At 43.1% G+C, this 15682-nt stretch overlaps 3 protein-coding genes across 3 annotated transcripts in view; 1 reads left to right on the top strand and 2 right to left on the bottom strand.

Moving 5' to 3' along the window:
* Positions 1-255: 255 nt before the first annotated feature.
* On the top strand, positions 256-3101 carry il17d (interleukin 17d). Its single transcript, XM_069663253.1, has 2 exons — positions 256-1178; positions 2192-3101. The coding sequence occupies exons 1-2, from the start codon at positions 871-873 to the stop codon at positions 2517-2519; spliced, it is 636 nt and encodes a 211-aa protein (XP_069519354.1). The 5' UTR covers positions 256-870; the 3' UTR covers positions 2520-3101.
* A 245-nt stretch (positions 3102-3346) lies between these two features.
* eef1akmt1 (EEF1A lysine methyltransferase 1) lies at positions 3347-5950 on the bottom strand. Its single transcript, XM_069663657.1, has 5 exons — positions 5927-5950; positions 5086-5316; positions 4863-4945; positions 4336-4625; positions 3347-4046 (listed from the first exon to the last, which is right to left on the bottom strand). The coding sequence occupies exons 2-5, from the start codon at positions 5230-5232 to the stop codon at positions 3913-3915; spliced, it is 654 nt and encodes a 217-aa protein (XP_069519758.1). The 5' UTR covers positions 5233-5316; positions 5927-5950; the 3' UTR covers positions 3347-3912.
* A 713-nt stretch (positions 5951-6663) lies between these two features.
* The window catches only part of xpo4 (exportin 4), a 48095-nt gene continuing 39076 nt past the window's right edge, over positions 6664-15682 (bottom strand). The window contains exons 14-24 of the mRNA XM_069663695.1: positions 14613-14772; positions 14357-14526; positions 12448-12622; positions 11411-11617; positions 10987-11073; positions 10509-10689; positions 10308-10429; positions 10088-10218; positions 9619-9736; positions 9393-9485; positions 6664-8219 (exon numbers count right to left, since the gene is read on the bottom strand). Coding sequence (XP_069519796.1) covers positions 8022-8219; positions 9393-9485; positions 9619-9736; positions 10088-10218; positions 10308-10429; positions 10509-10689; positions 10987-11073; positions 11411-11617; positions 12448-12622; positions 14357-14526; positions 14613-14772 — 1642 coding nt within the window. The 3' untranslated portion in view covers positions 6664-8021. The remainder of the gene's footprint in view (positions 8220-9392; positions 9486-9618; positions 9737-10087; positions 10219-10307; positions 10430-10508; positions 10690-10986; positions 11074-11410; positions 11618-12447; positions 12623-14356; positions 14527-14612; positions 14773-15682) is intronic.

Below are 15682 nucleotides of genomic sequence, written 5' to 3'. Positions count from 1 at the left end.
ATATTTTCCAGGCAAAGCAGGTGATAAAACTAAAGATTTACTGGAGGGAAACTGCTTTAAATTAATCTTTAAATGGTTTTTTATTACATGATATAATTTACAGCCTTTCCCTCACATAAATATTTATGACATAACTACGTAACAGGAGGAAATTGTGTCATAAAAATAAGCAGTTAAAAAATGATTTGTTTCTGTTCGGCATTGTTTGACCCTGATAGTTCAGACCGGAGCAGACGCAGGAGGGCTGTCAAAGCTGGATCCAGTTTGTGAGTGCAGGAGTAGACTCTGGTCCAGCAGCAGAGCGCGCGCACACACACACACACACACACACACACGCAGTAAATAGTTTGGACTTCCCACTTTATCACCGGGACTAGAGGTTTCAGACGGAACTTCATCTGTCAGTACTTCAGTTTGATTTAGTGAAAGGTGGATCGCGCTGTTCCTGCGCGCACAAACGCTTCCAACGGATTTTACGCACACGCACGACTGAAGAGAAGCAACAGGGAAACACTCTCGGTGGCAAATCCTCGCCTTTAGAAGAAAGCAGAAGTTGTTGTAAAGACCTAACTCGGTAATAACTTCTTATTTTAAGGCGCTTTTCTCCTGGTGACACGGTGGGTGTGTTGTGCCAAAATGTTTCCGCGGTTTCTCTGGCTGCGCGCCCGTGCCTCTGTGTACAAGCCAGGGCTGTGGACTGTTTGCCTGCCGCTGGCTCTCCAAAGTCTTACCGGATTATAAAAGAAGAGAGTAACCGAACAGGACGTCTCAAACGAACTTATCATCTTTGAAGAAAGGCGATAACAGCGCGCAGGGAAATATTTTTTCAGTGAATTCTCATTTCGGCTCAACACCGCTCTGAGAAGCCCAATGGTGCCACATCGCCTCCGCGTCTTGCTGGTCCTGCTGCACCTGGCTGTGCTGCTGCTGGGCTGGGCGACCGGGGCGGGCAGGGTACGAAAGAAAGCCACCAGGACCCGGTCTTGTCTTGACCTGCCGGAGGAGATCTTGGAGCAGCTGTTCGGGCGCCTGTCGGTTGGAGTGATGAGCGCTTTCCACCACGCGCTGCAGCTGGAGCCGCAGGACAAACTCAACCTGACGTGCCCGACCAGCGCACGGTCCGATAGGACGACCCGCCTCCCGGTTAACCTGCTCAGCATCTCCCCTTGGGCCTACAGGTGAGCGCAGGTGCAATGATGTGAAATCTCTTAAATCTGAATGTCTGGACCAGCTCCTCTAGGAGCCTATCCTGCCGGTGAGGGATTGTTCAGCCGCGAACGTGCCATCAGGCGCGACCGGTGACATCATGACGCCAGCTCTCAACGCACAGCTGTCAAAGTAAAAAAAAAGTCATAAAATAATCCAATCATGATCAATATAATAAATATGGATCACATTTTGCTGACAGCAGCACGTGGAGTAAGGAGGAGCGTCAAGAAAGCAATATCGTTAACAAACAAAGAAAAATTACAATTATCTTTATCAGACATTTGTTTTTGTGTTTAAATACTTTTTTACACTCGAGGCGTAAAGCGTCACATACGTACAGCGTCACTGTTTGACGCATAGGGCTACTGACCATGCCGCTGTTTTCGACAATGTAAAACCTTCTTCCAAAGGAACTGTCATTTACATCAAGGTTACCCATTTGAATAAACATGTCTTATTACTGTAAATAGCTGCACCTGAAGAACTTGAACATCTGGAATTTTAAAAAAGGGATAATTTGTACGACGGGGTTTGTTTTATTCTACACGGAATATTTCAATTTTCCTTCTATGTTTAAAATAAGAAGTAAACCTGTAATTTATGACTTCAACATACAGCAGGAACTCTCAAACTACTCATGTGCCATGCTGTGCACCTGAAACACCACATATCAGCTGCAAAAGGTTTACACTACTTACAAACTGAAGCAGCACTGTCTTTTTACTACACTGGATACACTTTAATGTGAAAGTTTACAGACGTGTGTTTGCTTACAGAGGATAAAGTTCAAACTTAGGTTATAGAAAGTTATCGTAAGTTAAAATACAAATAATAAACCGCTTAACTCCATCAGATTCAATAAAACCTCACTGTGATGTGCAAAGGCAATCTCTGCTGGCCGTAAGTGCTCCTCCTGTTGCTTTTTTTAAGGATCTTATTCTGCACAGAAACCTGTTGACGTCTGTATTTTGTCTTTCTCCAGGCTCTCCTTCGACGCCTCCAGGTATCCCCGCTACATCCCCGAGGCGTACTGCCTGTGTAAAGGCTGCCTGACGGGGCCGTACGGTGAGGAGAGCAACCAGTACCGCAGCACTCCGGTCTACGCTCCCTCCGTCATCCTGAGGAGGACCGGCTCCTGCCTCGGAGGACGTCACTCATACACCGAGGTCTACGTCTCCATCGCAGTGGGCTGCACCTGCGTGCCGCTGCTGGAGAAGGAGAGGGACGGACACAACAGCAACCAGAGTGTGGAGAGAACACAGCCCAAAGCAGGCCGGAGACGAATCATGCCTGTGAGGAAGAAAGTGTGAAGGAAAGAAGATGAAGAAGTTCTTCTTCATCAGACCCACAGATTTTGGTTTAATACATGTGATGTAGAAGCAGCTGTCCCTAAACAAGAAGACAGTGAATATTTGGATGATAAATTACACTAAAGAAGAGGACGGAGCTCCTGCAGACGCGTCTACATCTCATCTGGAAGCAAATGAGGACTGTTCTATTGTTTCTGTCTTCATTAAGAGTTTTTAATCAGGTCTGCTTCTTTGAATAAAACATGAAATAAACTTGGACACAAGGGGAAAATATCTTGACTAAAGTTGGATGGATGCAAAGCACACTGTGACTTTGTGAAAGGTGGGTTCAGCAGCCAAAGTACAAACACATCATTGACTCACCTCTTGTATCAACCCATGTTTTATTAGCTCATGTATCTGCACCACAAACAAACTCGCATTTTCGCCCATTGTTCTCGGATAAAGGCAGAAATCTCAGAGACTGATGGAAAAGTTAAACCAAAATATCGACATGAATGGACACAATTTCAAAAAGGTTAAACATGTACATGTGTAATATATGAGGAGAAACACGGTGAAATTATGAGCAAACTAATAAAAACAGAGAATAAAAAAAGCCTCCTTTCTATCCATGACCAGATGAATGCTGCCACCTGCTGGTGTAAAACACATCTTACGGTTTACTCAAGGTTTTGGTTGTGATGCTGATCTATATATTGAAATCCATCGATGGGGCGCTGGTTTAGCTCAGTTGGTAGAGCAGGCGCCCCATGTACAGAGGCTGATCGCACTGATCGCAGGCTCGACTCCCGGTCTGCCGACCATTTGGTGCATGTCATCCCCCTCTCTACTCCCAACATTTCCTGTCTATCTTCAGCTGTCCTATAAATAAAGGCAAAAAGATATAATCTTAAAAAAAAAAAAAGAAATCCATCGAACAACTTGAACTGCTCCACAAGCGTGCAATCGGCAGAAACATGGCTTCAAATTAAAAAAGCATCTCATAATGAGAATCCAACTGAAACAACTGTCTTAGTGATTTTAATTTTTAATGAAATTAAAGGGTACTCAAACAATCTAGCGTTCTTCTTTCATAAAGTCAGAGTCACAAGAACCAGTATCCCAAAAAGAAAGATCAAAATCAAAGCAGATGAGGCCAAGATAGTCAGAACTTGTAGTTCCTTGCATGCATTATGCTGAAAACCACTTGATCCTACATGTCCCATAATGCAACGTATCAGCGTCGCTTTGTCAGAGCTTCTTTCAAAAGTTGACATCTTTCATACAACTCCACGACGGAGGTCTTAAAAAGACAGGCTTCGTGTTTCGAGTTTGTAGTCTCCAAACTACGACTGAGATTACCCCGATGACATCACCACGACATCACCAGGAAGTCCATCAGCTCAGCTCCTCAGCAGGACAGCAAGCGAGAAGGGTAGTTGACGAAACAGCGGAACTCATTGGACAAGTTTCTGTTGTGTTTGGGCAGGAAGCTGCACATATTTACATCCAGGAGCTCTTTGGCGACTTTTTCCATGATGGCTCCTGCAGAACAGACACAGAAATCTGATGTAAACAGCTGCTGGAACAAACAGGAAGTAAGTTGTCACGGCTCATTTTTACACTTACATGTAGGTGTAATATCAATAAAATCGCTTCAGTGTCACTTTGTGTATAAAAACAGAGACCACTCGGGATGCACCTCAATCCAACAACGATGACGAAGGAAAAACATGTTTGGTTCTGACCTTTGTATAAATATTTTCTATGCTTGTCAAAATATCACTTGAAAGAGATACAAACTAATCAACATGAAAGAGTTTTCTCTTCTCACCTGTGCACAGCAGCACTTTGCCTTTGCTCAGGTACTTGATGGTTTGGGCCACTTTGCTTAGACACTCCTCGGACAGGTACGGCGGGTCAGCGAGGACGATGTCGAAGCTATGAGGAGCGACGTTAGCGGGAAGAGACAGCGGCTCGTTGTAGTCGTAGAAGACGAATTCCTCTCCGTAGGTGGCGAAGCGGCGGTCGTACTCCAACACGACGGCAGACACTCGATCAGAGCCGTCCACAACGCCCTGTTTCAACTTCTGGTACGCACTGGGCGCGCTCACACATGCTATCCTAAGAGTTTGAAGAAACGTGAAACTTTAAGACCTCAAAGACAAAGATATGTTGGAGATGAAGCCTACATTTCTGGTTACAGGTTGATTTTCCTGTGTTTAACAGAGATTCAGTCCATGAAGACTGCTGCCTGCTGCTTTTATATCATGTGAAAAAAATGAGGGTTGGGTAATGTGTGTGTGTATGTGTATGTGTATGTGTGTGTGCGTGTGTGTGTGTGTGTGTGTGTTTTTTTACCTGCCTCCCTCTCCAGCTTCACGTATGACTTCCTCGGCTAACTGAGTTGCTGTCTCGTCACTGTACCAGAACTGGCTCATCCGCTGGTGGACACACATAAGCATAAAGATATCAATCAACCTGTGAACTTTCATGACTTTTATCAACAACATTAAAACTATAAGCTGCAAAACACTCAGTATTTCACTGCATCACCTCCTTTCCTCAACTCCAGTAAACTCACCCAGTCCTCCTCCACTGCTCCCACAGCAAACTGGTCTGCTGGTGTTGTGCTGTCATCCTGACTGGTCAGGTTCTCGTTGTAAAACTCCTGCAGAGCAGCCAGAGTGTGAGCTGACAGCGTGGGCACGTCATCGTCGCTGTCACTCATGGCTGAGGCAGGACAGCAGGAGGAAGAGGAGGAGATAATCTGTCCTAAAGGATGGAGGAGAGATGGTGTTTTTTTTCGAAGGAGCTGAAGACAAGAAAATAAAAAATGAATTATGAATTATTAGACAAAAATCACACCTCATACATGTATGAAGATGTATCCTAAAGCTGGGCAGTAACTCACATGATATCTTACTGACCAGCAGGTATAGTACTATACTGCGTTATAAGTTCAATAAAGAAAAAGATTCAAAGCAAATGGTAAACTATCATCAACAGTTAAGGTAGTGTTTGACACCACAGTCCACAGCACTGGATATCAATTTGACTGTGTTCATTTTTAACATACAAACATAGAGCAGAAGGTATGATAACATTGAGATTTGCACCAAGATTGTAAACATAAACAAACAAGAAATGCATTGCCTCCTCTGTTACATTTAAAAGTCATTAACCCCTCCATGAAACGTATACATCTACTACGGAAACCGGTGTTTAACAGTTAAACTATGTATTCCAGTACTTCACTCTGGCTGAAAAGTCAGGCGGGTCTGACGGGCAGTCTTCTGATATTTTGCTTTAACAACGTTTTTATTTCATAAGAAAATTACAACTACAGCGTAGACATCAACACACATGAGGGTAAATGTCTTATGAATGAATAAAAGCAATGACAAGAGCAAAAATGAACATACCTGATCAGAAACTGGTCATTTGCATTTCACCGCTGCTGTGTTGTGAACATGTGAGTAGTCGCGGGATGATGACGTAGGTTCCAGAAAGTACGGCTCGAGCGGAGGGAAAAAACTATCGGCTACACTTACTGTAGGCCGATGATTTATTAGGATCGCCATTTCTTAATCTGTATAACAATCTCCTCAACTTTGTTTGTGAATTTACATTAAACTAGAATTAGCCTCAAATCGAAGAATTACTGTAGAGGGTTTAATATGCATATTTAAGGACATCCAGTACTGGCATATTATCAAATACTGGAGGAAAATTAAACAAAGATTGACCAGCTACTACCTGGAAATAAAGAACTTATACGTTCCTGATATCTAAATTCGCGTTAATAGATATTTATAGTAACTTATCTCTTAATTCAGTGAACGGCATGGACTAAGACATGTTTATTAGGCACTGCGAGCTAAAACTAATGCGGTTGAATACAACAGTCGTGCAATAATTATTACGTCATTAGAAAGATTTGATGGCAATATTGCCATTTAAATCGATTTGGTTTATAAGTCCAGATCTTTAGACTCGGAGTCATTTTACTTTACCTCCAAAATCCTGATTTAATCTGGAAAAATTTGGAATATTCTGTGATAAAACCAAAAATAATCAATAACTTTATTTATTATGAAAGTAGATAAAAGACATTACAACAGACAGGACGCATGTAAAGGAAAATTCAGAGGCCAGAACATTTTATACAATAACTTTATGTACACTTTTACACTTCATTAACAAAACAGCCATTCTACAATAACCAGGATAGTGCTGTGAGGATTCTGTCTCCATCATAATAATGCTTAATGAGTGGCTCTGTTCCTTTTTATTTGGTTTGTTATTGCTGTCCAACAGTCTCTGCTTCAATCCAGTGTGTGTTGAAGAGTGATACGGTGGATGTGCTGCTGTAGAAAAATACTACTGATCTGCTAAATTTCAGGAGGCCCGATTCTCCCGATCCAGGGGGGCCCTCGTCTTCCCGGAGGGGCCGCAACATAATACTACAATCCAAAAAGAGCAAAAATATCAAACTGCAGAAAAGGTCAACGCGGAGAAAGTTGCTCCCTCTTTTGCTGAATCCATTCACCGCTGAACTCTTTAAACTCTTCCTGCCGTCTGCCGGCATATAAAAACATTTCAGTCGTTTATTTTGTGTCTATGAACATACATTTCTCATGTTTCTGATTTCAAAACTTTATATTTATATATATGTACATCTTTTAGAGAAACACAATCTGATTTTGGTTTTCTGTCATCGTCCTCCTTTACTGTGTGTACTTTTAGTTTGAGCGTGTGTATTTGTGTCCTGTGTGTGTATTCGCTTTATTCTTGGCAAATGACAGGCACAATCGTTGTGTGTCGTCGGCTGATGTATGACATGATTCACACATACACACACAGAACAATCAGCAAAACAAAAGGCACTCTGGAAAGGATTTTGGGGCAAGTGTGCATCGGTGTGTTTGTGTGTAAGAGTGGAAACTGTTAAAATGAAATGTGTGCGTCATTCTTGAAACAAAATGGCCCCTCATTAATACCTTCAAATACAAAACCTCACACTTTTGAAAAAAAAACAGTTTCCTTCAATTTTCAATACCTGCTTTACCCTTAGTGTCACTCTGCGTGTGTGTGTGTGTGTGTGTGTGTGTGTGTGTGTGTGTGTGTGTGCGCGCGCTCTGGCAGCCTCCAGGTACATGAGGCCGCAGCAGAGGGGGGCCTGGAGGACAACGCCTCTCGTCGTCATGATGGTCAGTGCTCCGTCATTTCAACAGTCATCAGGTCTGCTAAGCAGTTCAATCTCCATTGTTGCCACATCATCATCTTTAAGTCTGTCAATCATGCTGGAGGGCGGGGCCAACAGGTGGGCATATTAAAAAAAGAAATCCGAGGAGGCTAAACATTCAGGCATGAGATGATTCCCCAGCAAGTACAGAAACGAAGACGTCCTCCGAGGCTTCGAGCTGCCTCTTCTTCTACCCAGAGTTCTTAGGGGGGGTCGTCTCTGATTGGTTGCTTTTCCAAACGATGATTCGAGGCGGCATCGGTTTCCAGTGGTTATTTCACGCAGAGCAGGCCGCCCACGTTCGCCACAAACTCCTCCAGGCTCTTGAGGAAGGCGACCTTCTGCTTGCGGTCCATGGTGGGCGGCGTGCTGCTGGCCGTCAGCTTGTTGAAGGCGTCGGCCAGCCGCTGGTAGATGACGGCGTCTCTCTGCGATGAGAGCAGAGTCTCCACCAGCTCTGAGTACTCCGCCTAGTGGAGAGGAGGAACATCAACTTAATCAGACTATATAGCAGTGCCAATATTATTTATTAGTAAGAGAAGCCGGAAAAGAAATGTGTAATTGCAGTGACCCTGACTGTCCACAAGAGGGCACCACCAAGATCATTTTCAACTCTAAAATGTCCCGCTGGGCTCATTCTGTGGTCACACTTCAACAAGTCAAATCTTAGACATCTTTAAAACAACACTTTATTCTCTGTTAATTTCCTGTTTACTTCAAAATAAAAGCGTAGAATGTCCAACTTTTTGTCCAAGTTTTGTCTATTTCATGTTTTGGTGTCAACATGAAAATGAGCAGATTTATTGTTGTCAGATACAAATACAAAAATAATAAAGTATTGGCTCATCTTTATTTAATACTCACTGACAGAAGAAAACATTCATTTGATGGAAAATAATAATAATACTTGTAGATAAAATGCAGACTGTCCCATCAAGAAATCACACTTTGTAAGGAGAGGCCAGGACAAGACAGAAAGTTTCCTCTTAACTTACAAGCCCACATATCTCCTGTATAAACAAACACAAACATGCACTATGGTGTTTTGTTCATATCTTTTTGGTAAAAAAAAAAACATCTACAATTTTAAAATAGTATTTATATAATTTTATCTCTGTGCCTTTAGCGCTGCACAAGTTACATGCTATGACACAGAACGGCCACTAGAGGGCGTTTGGTGTCATTTACAAAATGATCAGCCTCCTGCGGCTTGCCGGAGAGGCTTAATGGTGCCTATTTGTACTCACATACTCAACATAATTGTACATCAATTTCCCACTTTAATGAGCTGTATTTCAAGCTTTAATTTAATCAAACCATCAGTGCGATTTATAATCAAGCTACCTCACAAACATGGAAGTTTAGTCATATTTAAAAACGGTCCACGAACAGAAGGCCGGCTTCTTCTGGAGACATTTGAAAAGTTATATTTGTGTATTTTAACACTTTTAATTTTACAAAACAAGAAACAAAATGACCCTCAGTGGGAGTCGAGTCTGCGGTCAGTGCGATGAGGACTGTAGCCTCTGCAAACGGGGCGCCTGTTCTACCAACTGAGCTGAACCAGCGTCTGAGCAAGCACCGACAGGTTCTTAATTGGATATTAAGAAGTTGAAGCACTGGAGCATGTGTTGCTTACTCACCTGATGCAGGCACACAAGTGTGTACAGGGCTTCTCCTGCTGCCACCGTCATCTCTGTGTTGTGTTTTTGCAGGACCAGCATGTCGAACACCAACTGGAGGCACAGAGAAAGAGTACAAGTTGTGACAGGACAGATTATTCAACGCTTTCTTGTGGCAAATAAACAAGTTAAATAGGATACCACTTTAATGTCTGCACAGTAAATTTTGAAGGTGTGTGCGGTGTACCTTGAGGAAGTGACGAGTGGCGATGAAGAGAGGCGTGTCCTTCTCCTGGTTTTTAGCGCACTGCTCGGCTAGCGGAGACAGAGCCTCCAAACACAGCTGACTGATCTCTGAACTCATCCTGAGCACAGACGTTAAGGAAAAACACTAACTAAATAACAATCAGATTTTTCCCCAGTGGAGAGGCTCCTCCACAGCTGCACCAGGCAGATTGGCTGCTCCAGGAGGGAAAAAAAGGGGCAATAAATGACAAAAGTGAACGCAGATGACCAGCGAATTAGGAAACTTTCTCTGCTGCAGCCACATTTTGAGATTCTGCTAATCAAACCACCTTCATCTTCAAGTATCAAGAATAAAAATATGTCTGATGGTGTAACTGAGGGAACATTCAGTGCAAATGTTCGGTACTAAAAGATCCTCAGCAAGAGAACAAATTAAGACATGAACCAGCACAGAGGCAGCGTGAGGATACGAGGTCATTCCCAGCTCCAGTGAGAACATGAGGCTTTTGAAGAGGTCTTCGGGCAGCTGTGGGATCTTCTCTGGAAAGATCTCACAGATGAAGGTGATGAGCTTGTAGTACTGGTTACACAGAGACGGGAACTGGAAAACAACGAGGACAAGATAAAGATGATAAACTCTCACAAACGTACTATAGTGTGATGAGGACACTGAAGGGGGTGCGGTCTCACCTTGAGCAGGTCCTGAGACATGAGTGGAAGAACGATGTTGACACCATAGAGCACCACATCTGCTGCTGATACCGTCCGATTAGTCGCCGGCGTTCCCTGGTCCTGGTTTCGAAACACCTCGTCTAGAAAGCACAACATAGATAAAGCTGATTTCTTCTTCTCTTCATTAAAATTTAAAGAAAAACGTTCCATTAAACTCACCGGTGTCGCTGAAGTCGATGAACTCTTTGGACAGCAGGTTCGTGAGCAGCTCCATGATGAGCAGCAGGTCCTGGTACTGGTCCTCCTCGGCTGTGGCGTCGTTCCGCTTCCTGCTCTGGTTGTTTTTGGAGTAGACCTGCAGCAGCGTCAGGCACGCCTCGTACAGCTTCATGGACTTAGTCTGCAGGAGGAGACGACAGAGGTAATCAAAACCTGAGGCCATGAAGAGTTGGTTACACATTTGAACTGAAAAGCCTTGTTTTTCATTGAAGTATTACAGATCTACAACAACTTAGTAAGGCCATTGAAGAACAAACATGCTTAAAATAGTTGGGTCACCCCTGTCTGAACCTGTACATGCATTTACCTGAGGAGTAACTGCTGCTGTGGCAAGAAACAAATCCTTTTCAGATACAAACTTATCAGTAGGGTTAGGGTAAAACAGTGGGAGTACATGTACCTAAGGTGTGTCACTCACCTCTCCCAGGTAACAGATCTGCTTGTGAGCCACCTCCACAAAAACCTCAATGATGAGGTTGATTGTCTCGGGCGTGTTGCTGTAGACCTGAGTGACGAAAGCACAACGCAGTTGAAATGTGAATGTCACATGTCACATGTGTAAAGAATCTTATAACACACAACTCAACTGGTCTAGCCTCAGGACCCACCACGTCTTTAATGACCTATCGCGGGCTGCAGCTAATGATTTATTTTTGTTATTATATAATCTTCATTATTTGTTCATTTTCTTTATTTATTGTTGGTGGAAAATGTCCATCCTTTAAAATCCAATCTATTTTTGTCTCCTACTCAGCATTCACAATAATGCACCCATCCCGACCACGTCCTGTGATTCTGTGAAACTGTTACATGACCGATCCACCTTCCCAGCCTGCTCTCACCTCCATGAGGCCGATGCAGCTGGACAGGAAGTCCATGAGAAAAGAGAAGAGCGAGGCCACGTTGTCGATCTGCGTCGCCTCTGCGATGCCGCACAGCGCCTCTAACGTGGCGACGATTTCCTGTTTGACGGCTTCCTCCTGGCTGATCTGAGCAAAGTTCTCCTGGTTGATGAGGTTGAGGAAACGCTGCTGGAGAGGATGAAGCACCTGGGCGGAGAGAAACAGAATGTCTTTATGTAAGAATAAACAAATGTCTAACTTTAGATGCGACATAGTTTATTTTATGTATCATGTTGTCCTGCAAACATTTTGAAGTTTGAGAGCCTTTCTTCACTTGAACATATTTTACGGCACTATTTTATGTTTCTTTTTAATGTTGGGCACTTAAAGAAGTGGCAGCCTACAATCTTCGGGCAGACCTGCAGCAAGACAGACCAAAGTTTCTGACCGATGTCGCCTCAAACTCAGTTTTGACACACATATCAAGTTAAATTCAAGTTATTTGATTCGACGGGATAAAAGTGATTTCTCGGTGCGTGTAAGGCAGGAGGAGGAATGTGGAGATGTAACAAAGGAGTGTGTGATCAGTTGCTGGCTCCGTCGCTCCTCTTCCTCCTCCCACAGAGCCATCCAAGTTGAGACAAAGCAGCTGCAGGAGCCAACAGCTGCCGTCTCACTCGTACACCCCCCCATAATTACTCTGGAGTCATTGTGGCTTTGCACCCCCGTTTACTTACTACTGTCAGCCTATTAAGACACAGGCCTGCAGGATCACTAAAAGGATCATGTTATACACACGGGAGAAAGACCCGACGGGAGAATATTATCGACTGCATCCATCATTCCTCCGCGGATCTGACTGGAGTCTGCAGAGATCTGTGACTCCTGACAACAATAGTTTTTCTGTTTGTCTTAAAGGACACTTTTTAAGGCATATTTCTCTGCATTAGAGATTGTGTATGCAGATCTAATCTTTAATCTTTCTTTCTAAATGGTTTTCTCATGAACTAATCTTCACACCTCTTTGCACACTTTACCTCGGCCCAGTATTGCTGTTTGGCGTCGGCGTCCATGTGTGCGAAGCCTCCCAGGACCAGAGCTTTCATCAGAGTCCTCTGCACAGAGCTGGACAGCAGGTGGAGCGGCGGGCTGCGGCTGGCAAACTGCTTCGCCAGGTTCCACCAGCTCTCGCACTGCACCACGATGTTCGCCCTGAACACACAGGGAGGCAGAGCGGCTGTTAATAGTCTGGGGTTAAGAAGGATCTGATGTGACCACCGGCAATCGGATAAAACATCTGCACTTAAGGACGATATCGCCCACAAGGCCTCACAAACCTGCTTCTAATGTAAAACATGTTTAACAAAGTAATGCAAGCAGCGCACAGAGCTTTCTAACAGACCGGCTGTTAGACTGAGACAAAAACGGGAGACACACGAGTATAAAGATACTTCTCAAACATAAAGAGCATTTCCACAACTTAACAGAGTGAAGATGATTGTCTTGCCTGGTACATAAAAAACCTGACAGTTGGAGTTGTGAGGGCCGTCGACACCAAGTTACTCTAACAAAAGAGAAGTGAGCGTCCACAGCGATGAACGATAACGTTCTGTAAGCTGTTGTGCAAAGTTGTTCTGTGCTCTCCAGCTGTTTTGGTCGCTAAGTAAAAGGAATTATGATAAAATGTTTGTGCTGTATGATGCTGAACGTAAACACAAAATAACTTTAAAACATTCTTAAAAGACAAGAGGAGTTAAAAGGATCCAACATCTGACTACAAGACAAACATTCAAACTTTGATATGATTCAACATCAGTTTGATGATGTCCTGTTGAAAGCCAAAGAAGAAATCAGTAAGGACAGTATGTCAAAGATAAGATGACTTTTTTGTCTGTGTGATGTGCAGCTTAACATTTTTTTGGTTCTGAAACAGACTGAAATTAATACTGATGCATCTCTATGACCTGCAAAAGTAAGCAAGGCCGACAGCGACAAGATCGATTATTTCTTTGTAGATTTTTCGATGCCTGTAACTGCTGCCGCGGGGTAGGCGTCAGATGAGCAGACTGACAGCCTTTGTTTATATTTTCATTGCAAAGATTCTCGATTATTGATACGTTTAAATCATAAAAGAAAGCAGGAGAAGATTTTCACCAGAAAACACAACTTAGACGTACACAGGACAAGATCAGAAAAGAGATAATAGGTGCTTCTTTGTCCACAGGGGGCGCCACAAACACAAACTGAAGGTTCCATACAGGAGCTTTAAGTTTTACAAGCTTTATTTAAGTTGTATAATACAGAGCCAAGACTGAGTGATTAGAGAAGGATATTTTAATGAGTGCATCTTACATAAAGTTGTAGCCTGGCTTTGATCAGCTGTCAGTGTCACTATCACTCATCACATTGCTCTGAAAGTGGTCCTAACCATATTGTTTATCCCTGGATTACAATAGCCGTGGTGTGCACTCTTCCTTGGATTGAAAGAAAACAAGAAATCTATTGTATCATTATTGTTATTTTTCTTGGCGTTGACGGCCCGTAAAAGGTTTTAATCCAGTAGTAACAACCTGATGATCATCCCTTTTAAAATTATTCTTTTATCAAAGAAAGCACAGAGGCAAGGTAAGATCAAACGTATTCAAAGCTTGGCCCATACTACGCAATAAAGAGTCAGGATTATCTTATCCATGGGATTAAATTTTTCCCTTTATAAAACATCAGACAAACATGTATCCCCATTTCCTAAAGATCAAAGTAACATCTTCAAATGCTTTGATTTGTCCTATAAAGAGTAAAAACTAAAGATATTTAGTTTACAATCATTAAAGACCATAAATGTTCACATTTGTGTCGCTGTAACAAAAAATCTTAGCTATTTTCTTTCCTACAGAAAGAATAAAAACTATTAATCGATTATAAAAATAGTTGTTAATCACTCCTCACCTCTCCCTCTTCTCCACCAGCGTCACCAGCAGCTCCACGGTGTCGTTTGCCAGCTCAGCCTCGGAGCTCCACACGGACAGGTTGTTGATCACCTTCTCCAGAAGGTAACCCACAATCCACTGGGCTCCCTCTGTGTCTGCACCGAACGCTGTGCTGAGGGGGATGCTGATCTGAGGAGAGACAGGAGGAGAGATGAGACAGCTGGAGGAGAAACATCTGTAAGCTGTAAGAGAGCGATGTGCAGAGAGCCTCGTACCTGCTCATAGAGCTTCTCGTCCACCAGCAGGTACGTCTTCGCCCAGCGTCTGAGGAACCAAACGATGTCTTTGCCCATCTGTGGGCTCAGCAGCTCCGTCAGGCTCGCTCTCGTCGCCCGGGACTCGACCTCTGACGTCCGTAACACCGCTGACAACAACCTGGATTTAGAGTTGAAAGAAGGTGTGAGAATGGGGTTGTACTTGAGGGTCAAAATGAAGATGAGACAGAAATTGAGACTGAAATAGATCAAAGAAGGTCATGACAAGATGCTGAGCTCAGTAGAGACAAAACAATGTGAAAGTAGTTGGCAGCGAGCAGCGAGCAGCTTTTTATTCAAGGAGAAAGTGTTGTTTTTTTTTGCAGATGAAAATGAAGAGGAGCTGGTTCCAAACAATGTTGCTAATTCAAGACCTTGATAAAGACATTGATAAACTTCCAATGTTATCGGTTCTGCTTTCGGTACTGGAGAAATAAAGTTTATTATTCCTACAAGCACGTTATCTTGCTCATTTAATCTCAGCAACCGTTTCTAATTTGCAATAAGATTAAGACATACGTCTGTGATACATATTCCCAATCCAAAAGAGAGATATCTGTCGCAAAGTCTGTGTGCGAGGGGCAGCTCTCTCTCACACACGCTACAGCACGCACACATGCACGCACACACAAGTCCTGCTCGTGACGATGGCGGAGAGAAGCAAACGTTAAAAAGTGAGGTTAAACTTCACCAGAGACGATGCTGTTGTGGAGTCTATAATAGTGATCTGTTCTACACATTGCTGTTTCTTTTGCTGTGAATATTTGTTAATTTCACATTTCAGAAAAAAAAAAGAAATCTTTAATCTTAAATCTCTAAAAAGAACCGATAAGAACACGGTTAAAGCACAGGATCATTAAGCACTATCAATAAGAGTAGTTATACCATTAAAGTCTTAACGATGCTCATCCCTAGCTGCAGTAAATTGTGATTTTGGATCAAATCAGCCTCTGCATCTGCCAAACAAAATGATAAAACCTTTAAAGATAGTCATAATCATCCTGATGCACTCTCTGTGTGTGAACAAGCGG

This window comes from Semicossyphus pulcher, unplaced genomic scaffold, assembly GCF_022749685.1.
Source record: "Semicossyphus pulcher isolate SPU_LCO1_2020_fin unplaced genomic scaffold, fSemPul1.0.p SCAF_15, whole genome shotgun sequence".
Classification (NCBI taxonomy): Eukaryota; Metazoa; Chordata; class Actinopteri; order Labriformes; family Labridae; genus Semicossyphus; species Semicossyphus pulcher.
This window is presented reverse-complemented; position numbering and strand designations above follow the sequence as displayed.

Excerpts from the sequence above, each read along its gene's own strand:
- eef1akmt1 (XM_069663657.1), bottom strand. The coding sequence starts at position 5,232 with ATGAGTGACAGCGACGATGACGTGCCCACGCTGTCAGCTCACACTCTG. Across the intron at positions 4,626-4,862 it reads GAAGCTGGAGAGGGAGGCAG|GATAGCATGTGTGAGCGCGC; the intron begins GTAAAAAAACAC and ends TCAAACTCTTAG. Across the intron at positions 4,047-4,335 it reads CAAAGTGCTGCTGTGCACAG|GAGCCATCATGGAAAAAGTC; the intron begins GTGAGAAGAGAA and ends TCTGTTCTGCAG.
- il17d (XM_069663253.1), top strand. The coding sequence starts at position 871 with ATGGTGCCACATCGCCTCCGCGTCTTGCTGGTCCTGCTGCACCTGGCT. Across the intron at positions 1,179-2,191 it reads ATCTCCCCTTGGGCCTACAG|GCTCTCCTTCGACGCCTCCA; the intron begins GTGAGCGCAGGT and ends GTCTTTCTCCAG.